This window comes from Canis lupus, chromosome 25 (assembly GCF_003254725.2).
Source record: "Canis lupus dingo isolate Sandy chromosome 25, ASM325472v2, whole genome shotgun sequence".
Lineage (NCBI taxonomy): Eukaryota > Metazoa > Chordata > Mammalia > Carnivora > Canidae > Canis > Canis lupus.
In genome coordinates, this window is record NC_064267.1 from 16,757,232 (window position 1) to 16,781,494 (window position 24,263).

At 36.9% G+C, this 24,263-nt stretch overlaps 1 protein-coding gene across 3 annotated transcripts in view; it reads left to right on the top strand.

Moving 5' to 3' along the window:
* Positions 1 to 24,263, top strand: part of MICU2 (mitochondrial calcium uptake 2) — a 126,304-nt gene that overhangs the window by 40,653 nt on the left and 61,388 nt on the right. For 2 of the 3 annotated variants that reach the window (XM_025462723.3, XM_049101289.1), the window contains exons 3-4: positions 18,657 to 18,688; positions 18,800 to 18,875. The exons of the other annotated variant lie outside the window; for it this stretch is intronic. In XM_025462723.3, coding sequence (XP_025318508.1) covers positions 18,657 to 18,688; positions 18,800 to 18,875 — 108 coding nt within the window. The remainder of the gene's footprint in view (positions 1 to 18,656; positions 18,689 to 18,799; positions 18,876 to 24,263) is intronic. 3 annotated transcript variants of the gene reach the window in all.

A 24,263-nucleotide genomic window follows, 5' to 3' on the forward strand; every position in this document is an offset into this window, starting at 1 on the left:
ATTCAAGAAAATCTGCTAAAATAGGATAAAAAGTGAGAATCTGTGCTGTTTGAACTAAGACTAATCCCTTCCTCATTCCAGGGGTGAAGCCAAAATTCCCTTCCAGACTAGTGCAGCCAAGAACACAGGGTTCTCTCTATCCCCAATTCCCAGTCAGAAGGTTACGTCCCAGGGGAGGTGGACACTAGCATTTCTCATCCTGCCTTCAGTTACTTGCAGAGGCTGATTTCTGTGCAAGTGCAATTGAAAGGTGGGAGCTTTCTTCTTGTCCCCCAAACCTCACTCATAGAATGGAGGCTCTGCATGGGCTCCATGCCACTGAGAATATTGGAATCTTGATGTCTCTTCTCCCGGCTCGTAAGGCTTTGCTTCCACTCTGAGATCAGAGATTACTACCACCCACCTCTTAGAATAGGGGTGTCACTGAGAGCCCTACTCCCAGCTCCAGAGCCCTGGCTAAGAGATTTTGCCTGGGGAAAGAAAGAGGTGGCAAAAAAAAAAAAAAAAAAGCTTCTGATATCTCTGCAAAGAAACTGACATTGTTTTAAACAGCATAGAGAAGCTCAAGCCCAAGGGTGCTTTGAAAAACAAGTGGAGGTTGTGGTGAAAGGTAATTGGGAGATTATTGATAGTTTCAATGAAGATAGCTGGCTTTAACTGTAAGCTGTCTAGTTTGCGAAAGAGAATGAATGAAAGATAGCTGGAAAGAGCACTAGAGGGTTCATAACAAATATTAAACACTGATCATGGGAACTATTCCTTCAGGGATCCCAATTTTGATTTTATTATTGTCCAGAGCAGTGCCTATGTCCCAAGCATTCTTGGAAACAGTAAAGCAGTCAGCTGAGGATGGAGTTTAACATCTTGATATGGTCAGGAAAAGAGACCAGGAGAACTGCCAAAAGTATTACCATCCCAGTGATTGTGGGCATACCTAAAGTTGTGCCTCCCTGAGAAGTGGAGGCCTAACGTACCTAGAAAACAAAAAGTAAAATGCTAGATACAAATTCAGCTATATCAGTACCACTGTCAAATGTGAATGTATGACTCAGTACAATCAAAAGGCAAAGTTGTCAGACTACATTTATTTTTTTTAGGTTTTTATTTTAATTCCAGTTCGTTAACAGTGTTATATTAGTTTCAGATGTACAATATAATGATTAAACAATTCTATACATTTCTCAGTGCTTATCATACAAGTGCCCTCCTTAATCCCTATCACCTATTTAACTCATCCCCTCACACCTCTCCCCTCTCATAACTATCAGTTTATTCTCTGAAATTAAGAATCTGTTTCTTGATTTGTCTCTCATTCTTTTGTTCCCCTTTGCTCATTTGTTTCTTAAATTCCACATACGAGTGAAATCAAATGGTATTTTGTTTTTCTTTGACTTATTTCATTTAGCGTTATACTTCTAGCTCCATCCATATCATTACAAATGGCAATATTTTATTTTTTTTTTCTATGGCTGAATAATATTCTTTGTGTGTGTGTGTATACGTGTACCATCTTCTTTATCCATTCAGCAGTTGATGGACACCTGGGCTTCTTCCATATCTTGGCTATTGTCAGTAATGCTGCTATAAACATAGGGGTGCATGTATCCCCTTGAATTAGTGTTTTTATATTCTTTGGGTAAATACTCAGTAGTGTAATTGATGGATCATATGGTAGTTCTATTTTTAACTTTTTGTAGAACCTCCATACTATTTTCCACAGTGGCTGCACTAGTTTGTGTTCCCACTAGCAGTGCAAGAGGGTTCCTTTTTCTCAACCTCCTCACCAATACTTGTTTTTTGTGTTTGAGATTTTAGCCATTCTGACAGATTTTAGCCATTCTTATAGGTATGAGATGATATCTCATTGTAGCTTTGATTTGCATTTCCCTCATGATAAGTGGTGATGAACATCTTTTCATGTGGTCACACTAGCTTTAAAAACAAGATCCAACTATTTGCTGTTTGCTGTTAACAGGAGATAGTTTAGATGCAAAAACAAACAAAAAAAGTGAAAGTAAAAAAATGGGAAAAGGTATACAAACAACTGCCACAAGAAATCTGGAGTGACCCCTCAGTATTTTATTCCTTTTGATACTATTGCAAATGGAATTTTCTTAATTTCCTTTTTGGATTATTCATTGCTAGTGTATAGAAATACAAGATTTTTGTGTGTTGATTATTTTATCCTGTTACTTTGATGAATTCATTTATTCTAACGGTGTTTAGTGATTTTCTTAAGATTTTCTACATACAAGATCATGTCTATTAGAAATAATTATACTTCTCCTTTTCTAAATGGATGCCCTTTATTCTTTTTTCTTGCCTAATTGCTCTGTTGAGAACTTATAGACACTTGTTGAACTGATTGGTGTAAACAGCTGGTCATCCTTTCCTTCTTCCTAATCTTACTCTTAAGACTTTACCATTGAGTATATAGTTCTCTCTCATTTTACAAATATGCCCTTTATAGAAGATCCCTTCTTTTCCTAGTACATTAGGAAATTGAGTGTTTTTATAATGAAAAGATGTTGGATTTTGTCAGGTGCTTCTCAGACTCATTGAAATGATCATGTGGGGATTTTTCCTTTGATTCTATTAAGTGATGTAATACATGGATTGGTTTTCGTATCTTAAATATGAAGGAATCCCTTGCATTCCAGGAATAAATCTCCTTTGGCCATGGTATATAATCCTTTTAACATGCTATTGAATTCTGTTTGCTAGTATTTTGTTGAGAATGTTTACACCGATATTAGCAAGAGGTATTGGCCTATGGTTTTCTTCTAATGTCTTTACTTTTGGCATCAGGGTAATAGTGGTCTCTTAGGGTGAGTTTAGACTTGTTTCCTTCTCTTCAATTTTTGGAAGAGTATGAAGAGTATTGGTGTTAATTCTTAATTTAAAATGATAGAATTCACTAGTGAGGCCATCAGGTCCTGGGCTTTTGTTTGTTGGACACTTCTTTATCACTGATTTAATCTCCATGTTTGAGTATATTCATATTTTCTATTTTTCTGGGTTCATTTTGCTCATTTATTTCATTATTTCTAGTTATTCACCCATTTCATCCAGGTTATCCAATTTTTTGGCATATTAATTATAGTATTCTCTCAATTCTTTTTATTTCTGTAAAATCGGTAGTAATGTCCCCATTTTCATTTCTGATTTTAGTAATTTAACTTAAGCTTTTATTCTTTTATTATAATCAAACTAGGTTAAAGTTTATATTTTGTTGATCTCTTCAAAGAACTAATTTTTGGTTTTGTTGATTTTCTTTACTGTTATTCTGTTGTTTTGTTTATCGCCACTTAAATCTTTATTATTTTCTCCCTGTGCCAGCTTACAGTTTGGTTTGCACTTTTCTCTAGCTTCTTAATGTGTACAATTGATTTGAGATCTTCTTCTTTGTTAATGTACACATTTATAGCAGTAAATTTCCCTGTAGGCAATGTTTTTACTGTATCCAATAAGTTTTAATATGTTGTGATTTTATTCCCATTATTCTGAAGGTATTCTGTAATTTCCCTTGTGATTGCTTCTTTGACCCATCAGTTATTTGAAGAGTGTGTTGTTTAATGTCCATAATATTTGTGAGTCTTTTAGTTTTCCTTCTGCTGCTTATTTCTAGTTTCATCCCACTGTTATTTTATGTGATTTCAACTTTTAAATGTATAAAGACTTGATTTTTAAACTAGCTTATGGTCTATTCTGGAGTATTTCATGTGTATATGAAAAGTATGTATAAACTGATATTCTTAAGTGTTCTATTTATCTGTTAGGTCTAATTGGTATATAGTGTTATTCTGGTTTTCTAGTTCCTTTATTACTCTTTTTGGTGGTGGCTCTGTTCATTGTTTTGTTTTGTTTTTTTTTAAATACATCTTTTTTTTATTTTTTTATTCATAGAGATGCAGAGAGAGAGAGAGAGGCAGAGACACAGGCAGAGGGAGAAGCAGGCTCCATGTAGAGAGCCTGATGTGGGACTCGATCCAGGGTCTCCAGATCATGCCCGGGGCTTTAGGCGGCACTAAACCGCTGCGCCACCGGGGCTGCCCTGTTCATTGTTAAAAGTAGAATATTGAAGTTTCTTATTGTAGAACTGCCTTTTCCCCTTCAATTCTGTCGATTTAAGCAGGTTCTTAAAAAGTGTATAAAGAGTAAGAGTGCATATTTTTCTTATTTATATTTGTTTTTAAATAAAATACAGACTGCTGTAGTACAAATTCTAATAGTACACTCTTGGCTTTTGGCATTATTAGTTTTTATATTTTGTTTTTGTTCTTGCAATTTTCTAATTCCTCTGCAAAATATAATATTGGTCTAAAAAAGAAAATTTTAAATGCTTCTTAAGTGTACATTTAAAAGGTAAATGAAGCAAAAGAAGCAATTGATTTTTAAAATAAGACTGTTGACCAGAAACGAGAATGCAGTGTCATATGAGTCAGAAAATGTTTGGTCAGTAGTATGGATGTTCCAGAAAGGTCTGGTAGAATGATAACTGGAAACAGGTTATTGAATTTGGTCACTAGCATGAGTCATTAGGACCTTAGGTAGATCAGTTTCATGAGAGTAGTGGGCAGTAAAAGAGAGAATTAGAAGGAATGAAAAAAGCAAGTATAGATTACTTTTTCTAAGAATTTTGATTCTAAAGGATACAGAACGAAGAAGATGATATTATAGGAGGAAACAAAGGATAATGGAAGAATTCTTTAGAAATATTTTGCAGCCAATCAACTCTTGGTTATCAGAAATGTCAATGCTGTCTATGTCTTATACTATAATTTGTGCTCATTTGTTTGTGCGCTTCAAATAGAAGTTGTAAAAATTGATCATCATCCTCAAAATATTAAAGTATACCTGTAAATAATATGTATTAGTGTTTGTTTTCTTTTCACCTGATTCAGTGTTTTCTCTTCACCTAATTCAGTGGTTCACTTCTTTGATTTTCATTAAACATTTGTATTTTCTTCTTCATCAAACTATTACTCTTGTGCTTAATATCATCAGAGAATTTCCTCCCTTTTTCAGTTGAATCTAGTTTTTGCTTTACCTTATTTTAGCCACAGACCTATACTATTCTTCTAATCAAATTTAAAGTTTATGTGGCTTTTTTTCTTTGTTTCATTGTTGTTTTTATGCAACCATTGGTTTAACCAATTTGGGCTCTTATAACTTTTGCACTTTTATTGTTCATTGGAATGCAATTAAACTCTATCAGAAGGCATTTAGCTAAATCAAGAATTCAGTAATTTGCAGGCCAAATAATATATCCTTTATGCATATGATGTACTTCATCTTCATTTTTCATCATGGATAAGAATAATAATAATCTTGGTTGCATTCCTATGGATCATGGTGAACAGCAAAACAAGGAAAACTAGAGCCAACCCAGTGACCCATGGTCTTCATGTATAAATAGAAAGAAACAAAGCAGTCTGAGATTTATTAGATCCTAAACTCATTTTTGCCTGGTTTGTACCTTTCAGAACTTTTTGCAAATAATATACTTTGCTAATGTTCTTTCAAGTGGATGCTGGATGCTTCTTCATTTTTTCCTGGGTTTGGGGGAGATCAGTGTCATCCTTAATTCCCCATTGTGTACTCTAAATACTATAAAAAGCATGCTCCTTTAAGAACTAGGTTATGTGATTGAAACATAATTTTCTCTTATTTAAGTTCTTTTACATTGAAATCTCTTTAGCCTTACAGTTCTTTGGTTCTCAATTCCAGTGACCTGTATTCTTATCATTCACATCCCATGTCCATTTCCTGGAATTGCTCCAATTTAGAAATTGCAAATTACAGAAACCACTCTCTAGCAACAATGTATCAATTATCCTTCCATCTTACCCACTTCCTAATACCCAATACACCTATTCTTGGCCTCAGAAAAGCTTCTAATCTCAATTTTTCTACTATTCCCAAGCTCTCAGCTCTTCTGGATTTTCTTCCTTTTCTGTAGCTACATGGTTTGTCATTTTGTCACTCACTAATAGTTGCTTTCAAATATCTTTATCCTTTTTAAAGGATAAACCTTGCCTGCCAAGAACTATTGGGAGAAAATCACATTATTGTGCAGTTTGGAGCCACTAAATTCATGTTCTTCAACTTCACTTAGATTCTCTAAAGCACTTACACATCCGTCATTAGCTTTCTCCTAGTGGTGTGCTCCTCACCCTAAGACTAATTCCACCACCATCTCCTCTAGTTTTGTCATTCTTTTTATCTCTACTGCCTCCTCCTCTGAAATTTACAGGTGGTCTTATGTCTTTACTATCTTGAAAAAATCCCTAACATGATCTTACTTCTCTCTGGCTGTTCTCTCCTCAGCCAGATTTCAGCCATCTATGCTCCTTCCTTTATAGCCCACTTACTCCCTCGTACACCACAACCTGGCTGCTTCTCTCACCTCTCTACTGAATATTATCTTTAAGATTACCAGTGACCAAATTGCCAAGACCAATGGCTGCTTTTTCTGCCTACTTCTTAATTGATCTTTTAACAGCATTTACTCTCTCCTTGAAACTTCATTCTCCCCAAGACACATTCCCTAGTTTGTTGGGGTTTTTTTTTTTTTTTTTGCTAACAAATATATTCATTACTTTTCAGTTGCTTTTATGATTCCTCGTCTTCCTGTCAACTCTTAAATGCCCATGTGCTCTTAAGCTCTACTCACCTTATAATCCCTGAATGATTTTATTATCACTTGTGACTGTTACTTCAGACATTTTTGTCTTTAGCCTAAAACTCTTAGCTGTCCATTAGAAACTTGTGTTACCCCACAGACATCGAAAACTCAACATGTCTGAAATGAATTCATCATCTTTCTTATTAAGTCTTTTCCTGTATCTTTGTGATGGCACAACTCTCATCACATCCCTAAGTCACTCCATCTTTTGGGAGTTTTCATAAACCTCTCCATCTGCCTCATCTTTTATATCCAGTTCATCACCAAGACCTGCTTGTTCTGCCTCCTTAATTTCTCTTTTATTTGTCTTTCTCTATTTTTATTTCTTTTGCTTTATTTTAGGCTCTCAGCACTTCTCTCTGGATTATTGCAACAACCCCCTTTCCTTCAGTCTAGACATCTTTTTCCCATACCAACAATTGTTCCTTTTACTCTCCTACTTAAAATTACTTAGCATTTCCCATAACTTTTAGCTTAACACTCGGAGCACTTGTTGCACTGACTTTTACCTCCTCTGTATTATGCCCTTTGCTTCATTCATACAGAGCAACTTAAGAACCAACTCTTTTGTAATAAGGCTATGTATGTAACAAAGCAGTAATACATCCTTGCCATGAGAAGTACACTTCATTTGGAGAAATGTTATTAAAAATAGTCAAATTTATAAAACTAAAAGGCAGCCTATGAAATGGGAGAAGATACTGCAAAGATATTATCAGATAAAGGGCTAGTATCCAAAATCTATTAAGAATTTATCAAACTTAACACCCCAAAAAACAAAGGATCCGGTTCAAGAAATGGGCAGAAGACATGAACAGACATTTCTTCAAAGACATTCAACTGGCCAACAGACAAATGAAAAAATGTTTAACATCACTCGGCATCATGCAAATACAAATCAAAACCACAATGAGATACCACCGCACACTGGTTAGAATGGCTAAAATTAACAACTCAGGGAAATAGATGTTGGCAAGGATGCAGAGAAAGGAGAACCCTCTTACACTGCTAGTGGGAATGCAACCTGGTACAGCTACTCTGGAAAACAGTATGGACATTCTTCAAAAAGTTAAAAATAATGTTACGTTAAAGTATTTTATAAAGTATAAACTTATCTGTCCACCACTATCACCTCCCTAACCTGAACACTTGTTATTCTCTTAGCTCACTCCATTCTAGCCACATGGGCACCTTGCTTTTCCTCAAACAATAAACATGCTCCCACCCTACAGCCTTTGCACTGGATGTCCCCTTTGCCTGAAACACATTGTCCAGATATCTTTTGGCTAATCCTTCCGTTGCCCTAATTGCCTACTCAGGGAAGAAATGTAATCTCACACCACACACACACACCTATCCATTCATTCTGCTGCCCTTTTAATCCCTTTTACCTTGTTCAGGTTTTTCTCCTAGCACTTATGACAATCTAATATATACTATATCTGATTTACTTAATTTTCTAAGTTTATTGTTTATTATCTGTGCTCCACCCCCAGAATGCTTGTTCCATGACAACAGGGATTTTTGTCTCTTGTGCTCAGTGTCATAGACCAAATGTTCAGAAAAGTACTTGACACACAGTGGGTATTCATTAACAAGTTTCTACTAGAGTTCCAAGAAGAGTAAGCAGTTACACAAGTAAGGAGGTGAACTGAACCAAAAGTATAAATTTAAGACTTTTCAGCGAATTTGTGCTATTTAAAGTTAAGATACTTGATGAGATTGTAAAAGTGAGTTTAGATAGAAAAGATAAGCAGTAAAAATGAGCTCTGAGGTATTCTGGCATTTAGAGTTGGAGAGATGAGAGAGAAAGCAGTAAAAGAAACTGAGTAGGGGCAGTTAATGAAGAAAACCAGTAAAGTAGAGTATTGCAAAGTGCAGGAAAGTATTTCCAGGAGGAAGGAATAATCAACCATGAAAAATGTCAGTAACAAGTCAAGTAAGACAAGGAGTAAAAATTGACTATTGGAGGTGGTGTGGAGCAGATGGCAAAGTAGGAAGATACTGAGTTCACCTCTTCCCATAAACAGACCAAGCCTGCAACTACATGTAGAGCAACTTACTCTGAGAATAACCTGAAATTAGCACAATAGGTATTCCATGAAATTAGCTACAGACATGAAGAAAAAGCCAAATCTAAATGAGTGGGACATGATGAGGTACAGAACCAGATCCCCAGCAGAGAAAACTACAAGCCAAAAGGATATCAAAGGCACAGAGGTTTACCCTGCAGAAAGAGGGGGTCAGGCCCAACGTTGGGCACCCCCACCCTGCAGATCACACCCCATGATATCTGGCTTTGAAAATCAGTAGAGCTTAACTGCCTGAGGAATCTTCAGTTTTTTGGAATAGTTTGAGTTTACCTTTTCAGAGAACCAGCTCTTATTTATATTGGTCTTTTCTTAAATTTCTATTTCGTTTGTCTGATCTTTATCATTCCTTTCCTGCTACTAATTCTCACCACTTTTATTCAACATGGTACTAGGAGTGCCAGCCATGGCCATCAGACCAAAAAAAAAGGAAATAAAAGGCATCCAATTGGAAAAGAAATAAAATTGTCCCTGTTTGCAGATGATAGGTTACTGTGTATAGAAACCATAAGGGCACCACCAAAAAGCTGTTATTTTTTTTTTTTTCCAAAAAGCTGTTAGAACTAATAAGTGAATTCATTAAAGTCACAAGATACAAAATTAATATTGTTGCATTCTATTGCCTAATTACAGACTAGCAGAAAGAGAAATCAAGAAAACAGTCTCATTTACAATTGCACCAAAAAGTATAAGATACCCAGGAATAAATTTAACCAAGGAGGTGAAAGACCTGTACTCTGAAAACTATAAGACATTGATGAAAGATATTTAAGATGACACAGATAAATGGGAAGGTATACCATGCTTGTGCATTAGAAAAATAAATATGGTTAAAATGTCCATACTTCCCAAAGCAATCTACAGATTCAGTGCAATCCCTATCAAAATTTCAGTAGCATTTTTTCACAGAACTAGAACAGATCTTAAAATTTGCAGGGAACCACAGAAGACCCATAATAAACAAAGACAGTCTTGAGAAAACAGCAGAGCTGGAGGTATCACACTCCAGATTTGAAACTATCCTCCAAAATCAGAGTGATCAAAACAGTATGGTATTGGCACAAAAACAGACACATAGATCAATGGAACAAAATAGAGCCCAGAAATAAACTCACATTTATATGGTCACAATCTACAACAAAGGAGACAACATTACAAAATGGGAGAAAAGACACTTTTTTTAATCAGTGGTGTTGGGAAATCTGGACAGCTACATGCAAAAGAATGAAACTGAGCCATTGTCTTTTACCACATTAAAAATAAACTAAAATGGATTGAAGACCTAAATATGAGACCTGAAACCATAAAATTCCTAAAAGAAAACATAAGTGAAAAACTCTTGGACATCGATCTTAGTAATATTCTTTTGGATCTGCCTCCTCAGGTAAGGACCACAAAAGTAATAATAAATAGTTGGGACTACAGCAAATTGAAAAGCTTTTGCATAGCAAGGAAACTATCAATAAAATGAAGAGGCATCCTATTGAGTGGGAAAGATATTTGCAAATGATATATCTGATAAGGGGTTAATATCCAAAATATATGAAGAACTCCTACAACTCAACACCAAAAAAAACTAATCTGATTAAAACATGAGTAGAGGGCCTCAATAGACAGTTTTCCAAAGGAAACAAACACATGGCCAGTAGACACATGGCAAGATGCTGAACATCACTAATCACCAGAGAAATACAGATCAAAATCACAACGACATCACCTGTCAAAATGGGTAGTATCAAAAAGAAAAGAAATGTAAGTATTGGCAAGGATATGGCAAAAAAGGAACCCTTGTGCACTGTTGGTAAGAATGTAAATTGGTGCAACTACTGTGAAAACAGTATGGTGGTTCTTCAAAAAATTAAGATTGGAATTACTGTGTGATCCAGTAATTTCACTTCTGGGTATTTACCTAAAGAAAATGAAAACACAAAAAAAAAAAAAAAAAAAAAAGAAAATGAAAACACTGATTTGAAAAGGATCTGCACCCCTGTGTTCATTGCAGCCTCATTTATAATAGCCAAGATACGGAAGCAACTCAAATGTCCTTCAGTGGATAAATGGATTAAGATGCAGTGTGTTTGGAACAAATCTATGCTTATGAACATAGCATAATATATAAAGTTAACCAATCACTATGTTGTACACCCAAAACTAATGTTATGTATGTTCAACTATACTCATAGAAGAAGGGAGAGAAAAGATATGATACATCTTTATACCACAATGGAATATTGCTCAGCCATTTAAAAAAATGAAGTCTTATTATTTACAGCAACATTGATGGACCTAAAGGTGGTCCACAGGGCAGCCCCGGTGGCTCAGCGGTTTAGTGCCACCTTCAGCCCAGGGCCTGATCCTGGAGACCCAGGTTCGCGTCCCGTGTCGGGCTCCCTGCATGGGGCCTGCTTCTCCCTCTGCCTAGGTCTTTGCCTCTCTCTCTCTCTCTCTCTCTCTCCCTCTTTCTCTCTCTCTCTAATAAACTCTTTTTAAAAAAATAAATAAATAAATAAAAATAAAAACCAAAACAAACGAATAAACAAAATAGAAACACTCTGATAAATACAAAAAATGGACCTAAAGGGTCCCTATTAGGCTAAGTGAAATGTGGAATCTAAAAACCAAAACACATGAACAAACAAAATAGAAACACTCTGATAAATACAAAAAATGGAGTTGGTGGTTGCCAAAGGGGAGATGGGTTGTGGAATGGGTAAATAGCTGAGAGGGATTAAGAGGTACAAACTTCCAGTTCTCAAATAAATAGTTCAAGGCAATGTAAAGCACAGTGTAGGGAATATAGTCAGTAATATTGTAATAACTTTGTATGGTGACATATGGTAGCTACACTTGCCATAGTGAGCATTTTGTAATGTGTGTTAAATGTTGAATCGCTGTGTTGTACACATGACATTAACATAATAGTGTTTGCCAACTATACTTCAGTCAGAAAAACAAATAAGTAAATGAATGGATTGACCACTGGATTTGACAACATGAGGGTTTAGTGGTGATTTTCATAGGCACAGTTTTGGTGGAGTGGTATGAAGATGAAAGCCTATCTAAGGTAGTTTTTAGTGGACATGGGAAAAGAGAAAATGGGAAAAAACAAATATAGATACTGAGGGATTTGCTGTAAAAAGGAGAAAGTTGGAGCAGTAGATGGAAGTGGAAGTGAGTTCAAGGAAGAGTTTTTTTTAAGATGAGAAAAACAATTGTGTATGTATAGACAGATGAGAGAAAAACTTGACAGTGAAGAAAAGAAAGAGAAGAATTTCTAGGACCCAGCATTTCCACTCCTAGGTAGACCATACAAGAGAAGTAAAAACATACCTCCACACAAAAACTTGCACATGAATGTTCATAGCAACGTTATTCACAATAGCCAAAAAATAGAAATGACCTAAAGGTTCACCAACAGATGAATGGATCCAACAAAATATGGTAGATTTATACAATGAAATCTTACCCAGCTCTTTTAAAAAATGAAGTACTGATACATGCAATAACTTGCATGAACCTTAAGGACATAATGCTTGATGAAAGAAGCCAGTCACAAAAAGCCACATATTATATGAGTCCATTTATATGACATGTCCAGAAAACACAGATCTCTAGAGACAGAAAGGAGATTAGCAGTTGCCTAGGAGTGGGGAAGAAGGAGTGACGGCTAATGGATTTTTCATTCTTTTGGGGGTAGTAACATGTTCTGAAATTAGATTGTAGTGATGAGTGTACAATTCTGTGAATATACAAAAAACTATTGAACTATACAGCTTAAATGGATGGTTTTTATGGTTTATGAAATATAATAAAGCTATATAAAATGCATGTATAAAAAAATACTAATCCTATACCCAATTGAAAATACTAGTTTTAAAATTACGATCTTTTAGGAAAGATAAATGGAGACACTAAAATAATAAAAACATGACTATATGCTTTTCTAAAGCAGAGAACTCCTGTGGGTCTAAGCAGGTATGTAACCAAAATATTCATCTAGGGTAATTCTAATAGAAAAGTGAACTGATTTATAGGAGGTATCTTGTCTTTATATAATCAAAAATTTTAAAAGCACAGATTGATGATAGACTCATTTTCCAAAAAAGAATTGATGTGTTAGGCCTCCAAGGACTTTATGGCACTTTTTAGGCCTAAAAGGCCATATGGACATAGAGCCAGTTGCTATTATCATTTTTAATGGTGAAAGATTGACTGCCTCCAGGATCAAGAACTAGGCAAGGCTCTTCACTCTTACCACTGGTATTCAACAGTGTACTGGAAGTCCTAGCCAGTGCCAAAAGGCAAGAAAAAAAGAAATGAGACCTATAGATTTGAAAGGAAGAACTAAAGTGGTCTTTGGTCAGAGACATGATTACCTATGTAGAAAATCCCAAAGCATCTACAAATAATAAAACTACTAAAATAAGTGAGTTATCAGGGTCAGGATATAGCATCTCTACACAAAAGTCAGTTTTTCTTTATACTAGCAATCTTTGGATGTCATGCTAAGTTTCTTATACTTTCTCCTACATGTTCGAGCAAACTACCTTGATCACCTACTCAAAGAGAAAATAGAAGTCTTTAGGTAGCAATTACCTCAGCTTCCTGCCACCAAAACTACCACACACTCTTCCCTCCTCATCACAGTAGAAGTAACTGACAGGCCCCACTCTGTTCCTACAGTGCTCCAACTCTCCTTGTCTCAGAACTGCACATGCTGTTCCCAGAATGCTTTAAACCCCATTTCTCTGAGCGAATTCATGCATACCTTAAGATGTTCACTTCAGCATCTCTTGTTTGGAGATTTCCCTGTCTTCCCCTCCCCCTATTACTTACTTTCTAGCTGCTGTATTTACCCCTTTACATCAGGGTTTTTTGTTTTTTGTTTTTTTTTTAAGATTTTATTTATTTATTCATGAAAGACACAGAGAGAGGCAGAGGGAGAAGCAGGCTCCCTACAAGGAGCCTGATATGAGACTCGATCCCAGGACCCCGGGATCAGGACCTGAGTCCAAGGCAGATGCTCAACCACTGAGCCACCCAGGTGCCCCATACATCAGTTTTAAACTGTAATTAAATTATTTGTTGTGTGAATAAAGAGACCTATTGCTGTTATTATATACTACGTTACTATTTCTGCTGGAATATTTTTGTATTCTGTGTTCTGTGTAATGTTATTATTTCACAGTACTTGAGGTTGCAAAAAATAGTCACTTTTTTCCCCTTCAAAAATAATTTAAATATATTTGAAGAGCAGTTTAGCAAAGTTGACAAGTAGGCAAGTTTCAGACATTTTTGGAGGTCACTGTTTGTCTCCCTGTGGAAGAAATACCAACCAGAGGATATCTCTTGCTCTCATTATTTAAATATTCCAGTAGAAATGAGCAAACCACATACTTTGTTGAAGGAAAATAGCACCATTTAATTTGCCCTCCTTTTTTTCCCTCCAGTTATCACTTTTATTTAGTGATATTAGGAAGTTTGTTTTGCTAATATGTCATTTTCTCCCTTAGTTTTCATATTAGCTGTGATTGAATTCAAGCAAGTATTGGAGTAACTAGTTCTGTCATACTATTTTTAACATTGATGCCAAGTTGTTCCATATATTCATGCAAAAGACCTGAAATGATGGCAGTGTCTCTGCTGTCTAATTGTTATGTATCAAAGGCTGCTTACCTCCAGCAAAGTGAACTGGAATTAGATACCATTAATAATGTTTTTATAGTTACAATCATCAAATAACTTTATTTTGGCTAGCAGCAAAGATTTATTCGACCTGTAATAATACTTAATATGTATTAATGCAGTTTTACGTATTTTAAGTATTAAAATGGCTGTTTGTCTTTAACAAGATGTGCCTGTTCCTGATTTTTACTTTGGAAATCCTCTGTAAACAGTGAAAGCCACATGGCGGAATCTCTACAAAGAGATGGAGACCTTTAAAAACATTCTACTTCCTGAGCCAGAATTCCATTGTAGTGCTTCATAGATCTTCAAGATCTGTGCTTCCCCCTGCCAAGAAAAGCCACAATGTATTTGCCATTCTTCAAGCTCATGTAATAAAACATTACAGCCTCAACTCTAGCTCTACCTTTTTGCTGTTTTTCCCCCATTCTGTTATTTCCATATATGAGTACGTGAATATATATGAGAAAGGTATGCATATAAAAAGACTGGGTTTTTTTATATATTTCCAAAGAAAGGAAAGCAAGAATTTTCCCCTCCCTCCAAGAAAAAACCAGACAGACAAAACAAACACACACACACAAAAATTTTTTTTAGATAATTTAAAATGGGTTTCGGGACGCCTGGGTGGCTCAGCGGTTTAGCACCTGCCTTCGGCTCAGGGCCTGATCCTGGAGACCCGGGATCGAGTCCCACGTCGGGCTCCTGCATGGAGCCGGCTTCTCCCTCTGCCTGTGTCTCTGCCTCTGTGTGTGTGTGTGTGTGTGTGTGTGTGTGTCTCATGAATAAATAAATAATAAAATCCTTAAAAAAAAAACTTGAAATTAAAAAATAAATTAAAAAATAAAATAAAATAAAATGGGTTTCATTTTTAAATAGAAAAATGTGGCCAAAAATATTTGGGTATATTTAATATGTCCTGATGTTGTAGTTGCTGTCAGAAGAATGAAAGTCGTGGTTTATCATACCATAGACCATGGACCTCTTATTTTTATCTGTGGTATCCTTAGTACAGTGCATGAACAAGTGGTATACAGGTAGGCACACCTGGGTAAGACACTTTCTACCCTGGTGTTCTGAGTTTGAAACATCACAACCCCTTCTCTTACTGAAAGAAAAGTTTATTGACTTAGGAGGAAGAAGAAACAAGAGAAATTAGATGTTTACCCCTAGTAGCTCTGACTTATTTTTTTAATCTAAAAATGAGTTTTATATAAGAGAATGACCTCTTTTTGTCAGCTAAAATGATTTGTCATTTAAAAAATTATTGATTCCATTTTGAAGAGTATTTCATACAAGAGAAGCTCATTAGGTACATTAGTTTCTCCATTTTTGATAAACATGTATGCTAGTACCAGCAGAACTTGTAATCAACATGAAATAACCATTGTTCCCTCTCTAACCATCCCATGTTTAATCATTCAGTTCTGTGAAATTTCCTGAAGTGTTGAGAGTGGTCCACAGGTTCCCAATTGCTACTTTAATAGAACTGAAGACATCTAACACCTGTTTTTGAAAAATCTTGATGAGAAGAGAAATCCTCGAGTGCCCACATTGTGACCTAATTCCTCTTGCCTGTCAGCCTTATTTGTTTTATTTGTAAAATGAGGATAATAATTATTAACCACTTAAAGGCAGGGATCTGAATAAGAAGACTTCCTGGAATCTTTTCTAATTTTTTTTCAGTTATTCACTCAACCAATATTTAAATGCTAATCACTGAGCTACATAAAAGGAAGGACAGATATGGAATCTGCCTCAATAGGGTTTTATAGTTTCATTCTTACATGTGATTTTTGTAGTTCATGACTTTATTGTTGTATTTTATTCATATAGTATTGAATTTTACTGGCTTAGGTATTTGGCATCAAGACTTCTAGCCCACAGGGAAGCAAAGGCTACCTTCTTTCCTCACTCAGTATTAAGTAGAAGGATTTTTTAAGCACATAAATTGTTAAAAGACCAAAAAGAAATCTAGATATGAAGCAAATATAAGATCCCTTAGAAATAATCTTATTACTTAGAAACCACCCATATTGTCAACTTCAAGATGTCAATTATTACTTCCTAGAATCCTTTTTTCTGTTGGGTACAAGGATTAATCTCTTTGGGGAGTAACCTTAATTGTTTAAAAATAAAAGTGCCTAAGGTAATGAATAATCTGAACATGAAGAAGAACAACATAAGGTATGTGAATCGTGATCAATTTCTTTTTTTAATAGAATATACAAAGGTAGATAAAAATATATGTATTACATATTTTTCTGGGGTTTGTTATCAGCATTGTATTACCATCATCTCTCTATATACACATTCACACAAACCCTTAAGCTTGTAATTTAGGTGATAACTTTTGACTATTTGATGATCTAAGGGTATATTAGCACCTAACATTAGAATCTAGGGTTCTTTGTCATTGGATGACACATTGTTTAAAATTATCCCAAAATAGTAACACCTAAGTTTATAAACATTTGTCATAGATGTTTCTAAAAATGATACAGTCATATCTGCAACCACTATTTTCTTTTTTTTTTTTTTTTTTTTTTTAAGGATTTTATTTATTTATTCATGAGAGGCAGAGACCAGGCAGAGGGAGAAGCAGGCTCCATGCAGGGAGCCAAATGTGGGACTCGATCCTGGGATCACAACCTGAGCCAAAGGCAGTGCTAAACCGCTTAGCCAGCCAGGCTGCCCACAACCACTGTTTTCATTAATAATACAAAACTAAAGGGCGCTTGGGTGGCTCCGTGGTTGAGCCTTTGGCTCAGGCCATGATCCTGGGGTCCTGGGATCAAGTTCCACATTGGCCTCCCCATGGGGAGCCTGCTTCTCCTTCTGCCTATGTCTCTGCCTCTCTCTCTCTCTCTCTCTCTCTCTCTGAGTCTCTCATAAATAAATAAAATCTTTTAAAAAAATAATGCAAAATTAAAATTCTGACAATTTGTTAACACCAAATGATAGAATGTGTCCCCAATAGATATATAGTCCAAATTAAGCATCCTGAAGTACAGAAAAGGCACATCTGAAAGTATTCATTTTTTTTAACCTGTCACCTGAACTTTCATAGACCATGTAATTATACTGAAGGAACTTCACAGATAAGATAATCTTGAAGCAGAAAGGGAAGTTTGTGATGCATATGACTTATGTAAGAAAGTAAAACATTTTTCAGCATTCTGGATGTGTAAATGACTTGAGGCCATCTTCAAAATAAGTCTCAACAAAAGAAGCACCTGATTGCTTTAGAATTATAGTGGATATGGATGGCTGGGTGGCTCAGCAGTTGAGCATCTGCCGTTGGCTCAGGGTGTGATCCTGGGGACCTGAGATCGAGTCCCACATTGGGCTCCCTGCATGAAGCCTGCTTCTCCTTCTGCCTGTGTCTCTCTGCCTCTCTCTCTGTCTCTCATGAATAAATAAAATCTTTTAAAAAAAATTATAGTGGATAAGAGGAAAATGATGTAAGCAATAATGAGGATGTCTAAACACCTGAAAGAATTATAAATCTGTTGTCCAATAGGAAATTATTAAAAATAACTTTGGAATGTATAGTCACGTTGGCTAGACTTTTAAATTGACTAGAGAGCTGAAAACTTAAGAGAACTTTTACGGTTTAAAAGGGCAGCTTTGTATTTTTTTAATCAGTGAAAGCAAAAAGATTTTTTTTTAATCAGGTTTGACAATTTATTTATGATGCAGACAACTAAGAGAAGTAAAATATGGTGGTAAGATTTTATATGTCTAGGGGATCCCTGGATGGCTCAGCAGTTTAGTGCCTGCCTTTGGCCCAGGGCATGATCCTGGAGACCTGGGATCGAGTCCCATGTCGGGCTTCCCGCATGGAGCCTGCTTCTCCCTCTGCCTGTCTCTGTCTCTGTCTCTCTCTCTCTCTCTGTGTCTCTCATGAATAAATAAATAAAATATTTTTTAAAAAAGATTTTATATGTCTGAAATAGGGTGAGTGAAATTGAAAAGTAGGTCTTAAAAACAACCCATGATGTCTTTGTGTTTAGACTTAGAATTCTCTAGCTCATAACTTTGGTTTAAAGACACGAGCTAAATTGCCTAAGTTTTATTTCCTTAGAAATATTTAGTTGTCTGTTTTGTCTTTTAAATGATTTTCGTTTTTAGTAGAAGTTGAGTTTTACCAAGGAATGTGGATATTAAATAATGTTTCTTCTTTGCTGTAGGTAAAACTGCAGTAAAGAAGCTGACAAAAAAGGTAAGCAGGATGTATGGGAGAGAGTTCTTTCTCCCTTTCTTTTTGTTTTCTTGGTGACAAAAAAATGAACTTTTATAAGTTAAATTTAAAGATTTTAATGTGCATTCAAAGGATATCGAGGATATACTGGCAGGAATCCAACCAACTCGTTCTGGAGCAACCTTTTTCAGAGACCTTGGTGATAAAGGTAATTTTGACTTGTTAAATTTCTGTTTACTTGCTTTATTTAACCAGTATATTGTTAAGGAATTGTTGTGAGGCCAGCAACAGTATGGTAGAGAATATACAGTAGAGAACCTACCTAAAAAATGTTTTAATGCCAAGTTCTTTAATGTTTTTAAATTATAATAAAATACTACTTAAGGAAGAAATAACTTTCTCAAGAGAGATTACAACTTAATTATTAAAACATCAGTTTTATTTAAAGCTGGGGGAGGAGGAATGTGGCAAAAGAACGCCTCGGGGAGATCCGAGGAACAGCAACATTTAAGGGAGTAGAAGAGGAAGCAGTGCCCATGAAAGAGACTAGGGATGAGGAGAGGCGACTTTGGTAAATGACCACTATGAAGAAAAAGCAAAAGGTGGCCTGGCTGGATAGCATTAGAGAAACAGAGAATTTTATAAAGAGGTTAGAAGAGAAAGGGTCTGGAATTAGCATTGAAGCAGAAAAAAATTAGTAACTTCCATTTCAGAAGTCTGTGAAGGTACCAGTACCCTTAGTGGCGATCCGGGTTTTGGATTTGGCAAGACTACACATACAATGAATAGGTTAAAGAGGTGTACTATGGAAAGAGAATTTCAGAGAGCACAGTAGGAAAATTTGGGTAGAAATAGAGGAGTAGAGGAGTAGGAGATTGGTTCAGTCAGGAAAGGTGAAGGATAGACCAGCATCCAGATGTATAAGCAAAGAGGAGAGATACCATTTTGGAAAGAGGGATGAGGCTGCTAAGGATAGTTGGACATAAACCAGAGAGTTAATGTAGAGCCTAAATCATATATCCCTTTATAGGAAAGTGAAGAGTTTAGACCTTATCCTAAGAAGAGTGCATTGCTATTGAAAAGTAAGAAAGTGACAAATCAGAGTAGAACAGTCACTCTGAGGGTTGAGTGGATTGAGGGAGCAAAAGAAACAGGAGGTGCAAGGGGTTATAGGCTGGAGAAGAGGTAGTAGAAATGGAGAGAAGAGGATAAATTTGATAGGTATTTTGGTGATAGAATTAGTAGGATTTAATGAGTGATTGGTTATGAGAAGGGAGGAAGAAAAAGGAATCGTGTATAGTGCTCAAGTTTCTGGTTTGATCAGCAAGGTGAATGGTTGTGCCATTCACCAAGATACATGGATCATAAGGAAAAGACTAAGTTGGGGGAGGAAAAGGCAGGGAATGAGTCCAGTTTAGGACATACTGAGTTCAGATTTAAGAATTGTGAGCCATCTAAATGGCAGTTGAAGTCACAGTTACAGATGCAACCATGCAGGAAGCACTGAGGAGAGAAGAGGCCCTGAGATAGAACAACTTAGTTTAAAGAATGGACAGAAGAGAGAGCAGCCCTTTACGAAGTTCGAGAAGGAGTGGTCAGTCAGGGACTCACCCAGGGGAGTGACCTAACCAGTGCTGTGCTGTAAGTGCTTCCAAAACAAATGCACGTGATCAATAACAGTTTTAATAGGTGTAAATCCTTACTGATGGCTTCCTATACTATACTGAGCCTCTTATATGTATTACTACATTTAATCCTCACATCAGTCCTTTGAAGAAAGTAACTTCATTTCATACCCCCATTTTATAGAGTAGCTAACAGAGGCACAAAAGGATTAAGTAACCTTCCCAGGGGGATCCCTGGGTGGCTCAGCGGTTTGGCACCTGCCTTCAGCCCAGGGCGTGATCCTGGAGTCCCGGGATCGAGTCCTGCATTAGGTTGCCTGCACGAAGCCTGCTTCTCCCTCTGCCTGTGTCTCTGCCTCTCTCTCTATCTCTCTGTCTCTCATGAATAAATAAATAAAATCTTTTAAAAAAATAAATAAATAAGTAACCTTCCCAAAGTCATGTATAGGAGTAAAAGCAATTTATAAATAGCATTTAGTGAAAAGGAGTTAAGATGGGAGAGTAGGGATGCCTGGGTGGCTAAGCAGTTGAGCATCTGCCTTTGGCTCAGGGTGTGATCCTGGGGTCCAGGGATCGAGTCCCGCATCAGGCTCCCTGCATGGAGCCTGCTTCTCCCTCTGCCTGTGTCTCTGCCTCCCTCTCTCTCTCTCTCTCTCTCTCTCTCTCTCTCTGTGTGTGTGTGTGTCACATTCATGTGACTGCCCTTCTGGGACAAACGTGCACCAGCCACAGCGCAACAAGACCCTTCCCCAGAGGATCAGAGTGAGTCTGCATCATGCCTAGTCTCTAAAATTTGAGGTTTTCAAACCCAGTCTTTCTGAAATAAAACACAGGAGCACTGTGCTGCCAGGTGGGCACAGACAGGGTGAAGGCAGAGATCTGGGGGATGTCTAGGTAACAAAGGAAAGATTGATAGCTTTTCTATGAGGGCTTTCTGGACAGTGGTGGTAGTGCAAACTCCCCACTCCAGGGAGGAAAGACCTGACTGATGCCATTTTTCTCCCCTGTCCATCAGCATGGTCTGACTTCAGTGAGCAAACAGCACAGTACCCACAGACATCCAAATCCAAGCTGCTTATTCCAAGCCCCACCACCCTGCACTCTGCAAGTGCTTTTTTACTAAGGCAGGCATGCCTGAGAACCAGAGCAGGAGTGGGCCCCCTCCCCCAGAAGAACAGCACAACCCCCACACACACACATACACCAAGCCTACTGACCATAGAGTGCTTCAGCTCTGGTGGAAACAGGATCTAGCCTCTTAACAAGCAGACCAAAGCACACATAATTAAAACTTGCCAAACACTGGACAAGGTCTAAACACTCCCCAGAGCAAGCAAGGAGAAACTCCACAGAGGACTGATCTGAAGGGAAGAGCAGCCAAAACACAAGAGCAAAGTGCATACAGCATACATCAGAGACACTTCCTGAAGTGCTAGGCATATAGCCATTACCCTCAGGAGCAGGGAACATAACAAGCTTTCCTAACACACAGAAGACAAAGACCTAGACAAAATGCAAAGACAGAGTAATTCATCCCAAAAGAAAGAACAAGAAAAGGTCATGGTCAGGTATCTAATTGAAACAGCTCTAAGTAAGATGCCTGAATCAAAATTTAAAACAACAATCATAAGGCTACTTAGCTGAGCTTGAGAAAAGCATAGAAGACACCAGGGAGTCCCTTACTACAGAGATAAAAGACCTAAAAACCAGTCAAGCCAAAATAAAAACTGCTGTAACTGAAATATGAAATCCACTAGATGTAATGAGCACAAGGATGGAAGAATCAGAAGAACATATAAGTGATATAGAAGATAAAATTATGGAAAATAAGCTGAAAAGAAGAGGGAAAGGAAAATATTGGATTACGATTGTAGACTTAGGGAATTCAGCATAACAAAGCATAATAATATTTGTATCATTGGAGTTCCAGAAGAAGAGGTGAAAAGGGGGCACCAGGTTTATTTGAGGAAAATATACCTGAAAATTTACCTAATCTGGGGAAAGAAACAGACATCCAAATCTAAGAGGCACAGAGAACTCCCATCAAAATCAACAAAAGCAGGCCAACACTAAGACATATCTTAGTAAAATTTGTTAAATACAGAGATAAGGAAAACGTCCTGAGAATAAGGGAAAAGAAATCCCTAATTTACAAAGCATAACAAGCTGCAGACTTAATTCACAGAAACTTGGCAGGCCACGGGCTCCTGAGTAGCTCAGTTGGTTAAATGTCTGCCTTCGGCTCAGGTTGTGATCCCCCCCACATCAGGCACCCTACTCAGCAGGGAATCTGCTTCTCCCTCTTACACTGCCCCTCCCCCTGCCATTTGTGCACTTGCTCTCTCTCTCTTTCAAATAAATAAGTAAAATCTTTAAAAAAAACAACAACAACTTGGCAAGCCAGAAAGGAGAGGCATAATATATTCAACATTTGGAGTGGGAAAAATGGGGCCAGGAATATTTTATCCAACAAGGCATAATAGGAGAAATAAAGAGTTTCGCAGACAAACAAAAAATAAACGAGTTCATGACCACTGAACCAGCCCTGCAAGAAATATTAAAGGGAACTCTTCAAGTAGGAAAGAAAGATCAAAAGCAACAAAGACTAGAAAGGAACAGAAAAAATCTCCAGAAACAACTTTACTGGTAATACAATGGCACTAAGTTCATTACTGTCAGTAATCACTCCGAATGTAAATGGACTAAATGCTCCAATCAAAAGACATACAGTATGGGAATGAATAAAAAAATAAGACCCGTTTATACACTGCCTACAAGAGACTCACTTTGGGCCTAAAGACACCTATAGACTGAAAGCGAAGAGATGGAGAACCATTCATCATGCTAATGGACATTAAAAGAAAGCTGAAATAGCCATCCTTATATCAGACAAACTAGATTTTAAACCAAAGATTGTAACAAGAGATGAAGAAGGTTACTATATCATAATAAAAGGGTCTATCCAACAAGAAGATCTTTTTTTTTTTTTACAGGATTTTATTTATTTATTCATGATAGACACAGAGAGAGAAAGAGAGGCAGAGACACAGGCAGAAGCAGAAGCAGGCTCCATGCCGGGAGCCTGATGCGGAACTCGATCCCGGGACCCCAGGATCACGCCCCAGGCCAAAGGCAGGCGCTACACTGCTGAGCCACCCAGGTTTCCCCCCAACAAGAAGATCTAACAATTGTAAATATTTATGTCCCTACCTTGGGAGCACCCAAATATATAAATCAATTGATTACAAACATAAAGAACTGTAACAATACAATAATAGTAGGGAACTTTAACATGCCACTTCCTGCAATGGATAGATAATCTAAGCAGAAAATCAACAAGCAAACAGTGGCTTTGAATGACATGCTGGACCAGAGGGACTTAACAGATATATTCAGAACATTCAAACTAAAGCAGAAGAATACACATCCTTTTCGAGTATACATAGAACATTCTCCAGAATAAATCACATTACTAGGTCACAAATCAGGCCTCAACAAATACAAAAAAAGATTGAGATCATACCATGCATATTTGCTGACCACAACTCTTTTGAAACTTGAAATCAACCACCAGAAAAAATTTGGGAAGACCACAGGCACATGGAGGTTAAAGAACATCCTAGAAAGAATGAATAGGTTAACCTGGAAATTAAGGAAGAAATTTTAAAACATGGAAACAAATGAAAATGAAAACACAACAGTCCAGAATCTTTGGGATGCAGCAAAGCAGTCATAAGAGGGAAGCATAGGGACGCCGGGGTGGCTCAGCAGTTAAGCGTCTGCCTTCAGCTCAGGGCATGATCCTGTAGTCCCGGGATCGGGTCCCACATTGGACTGCCTGCATGGAGCCTGCTTCTCCCTCTCCCTTCTCTCTGTGTCTCTCATGAATAAATAAATAAAATCTTAAAAAAAAAAAAAAAGAGGGAAGTGTATAGCAATACAGGCTTACCTCAGGAAGCAAAAAAAAGTCT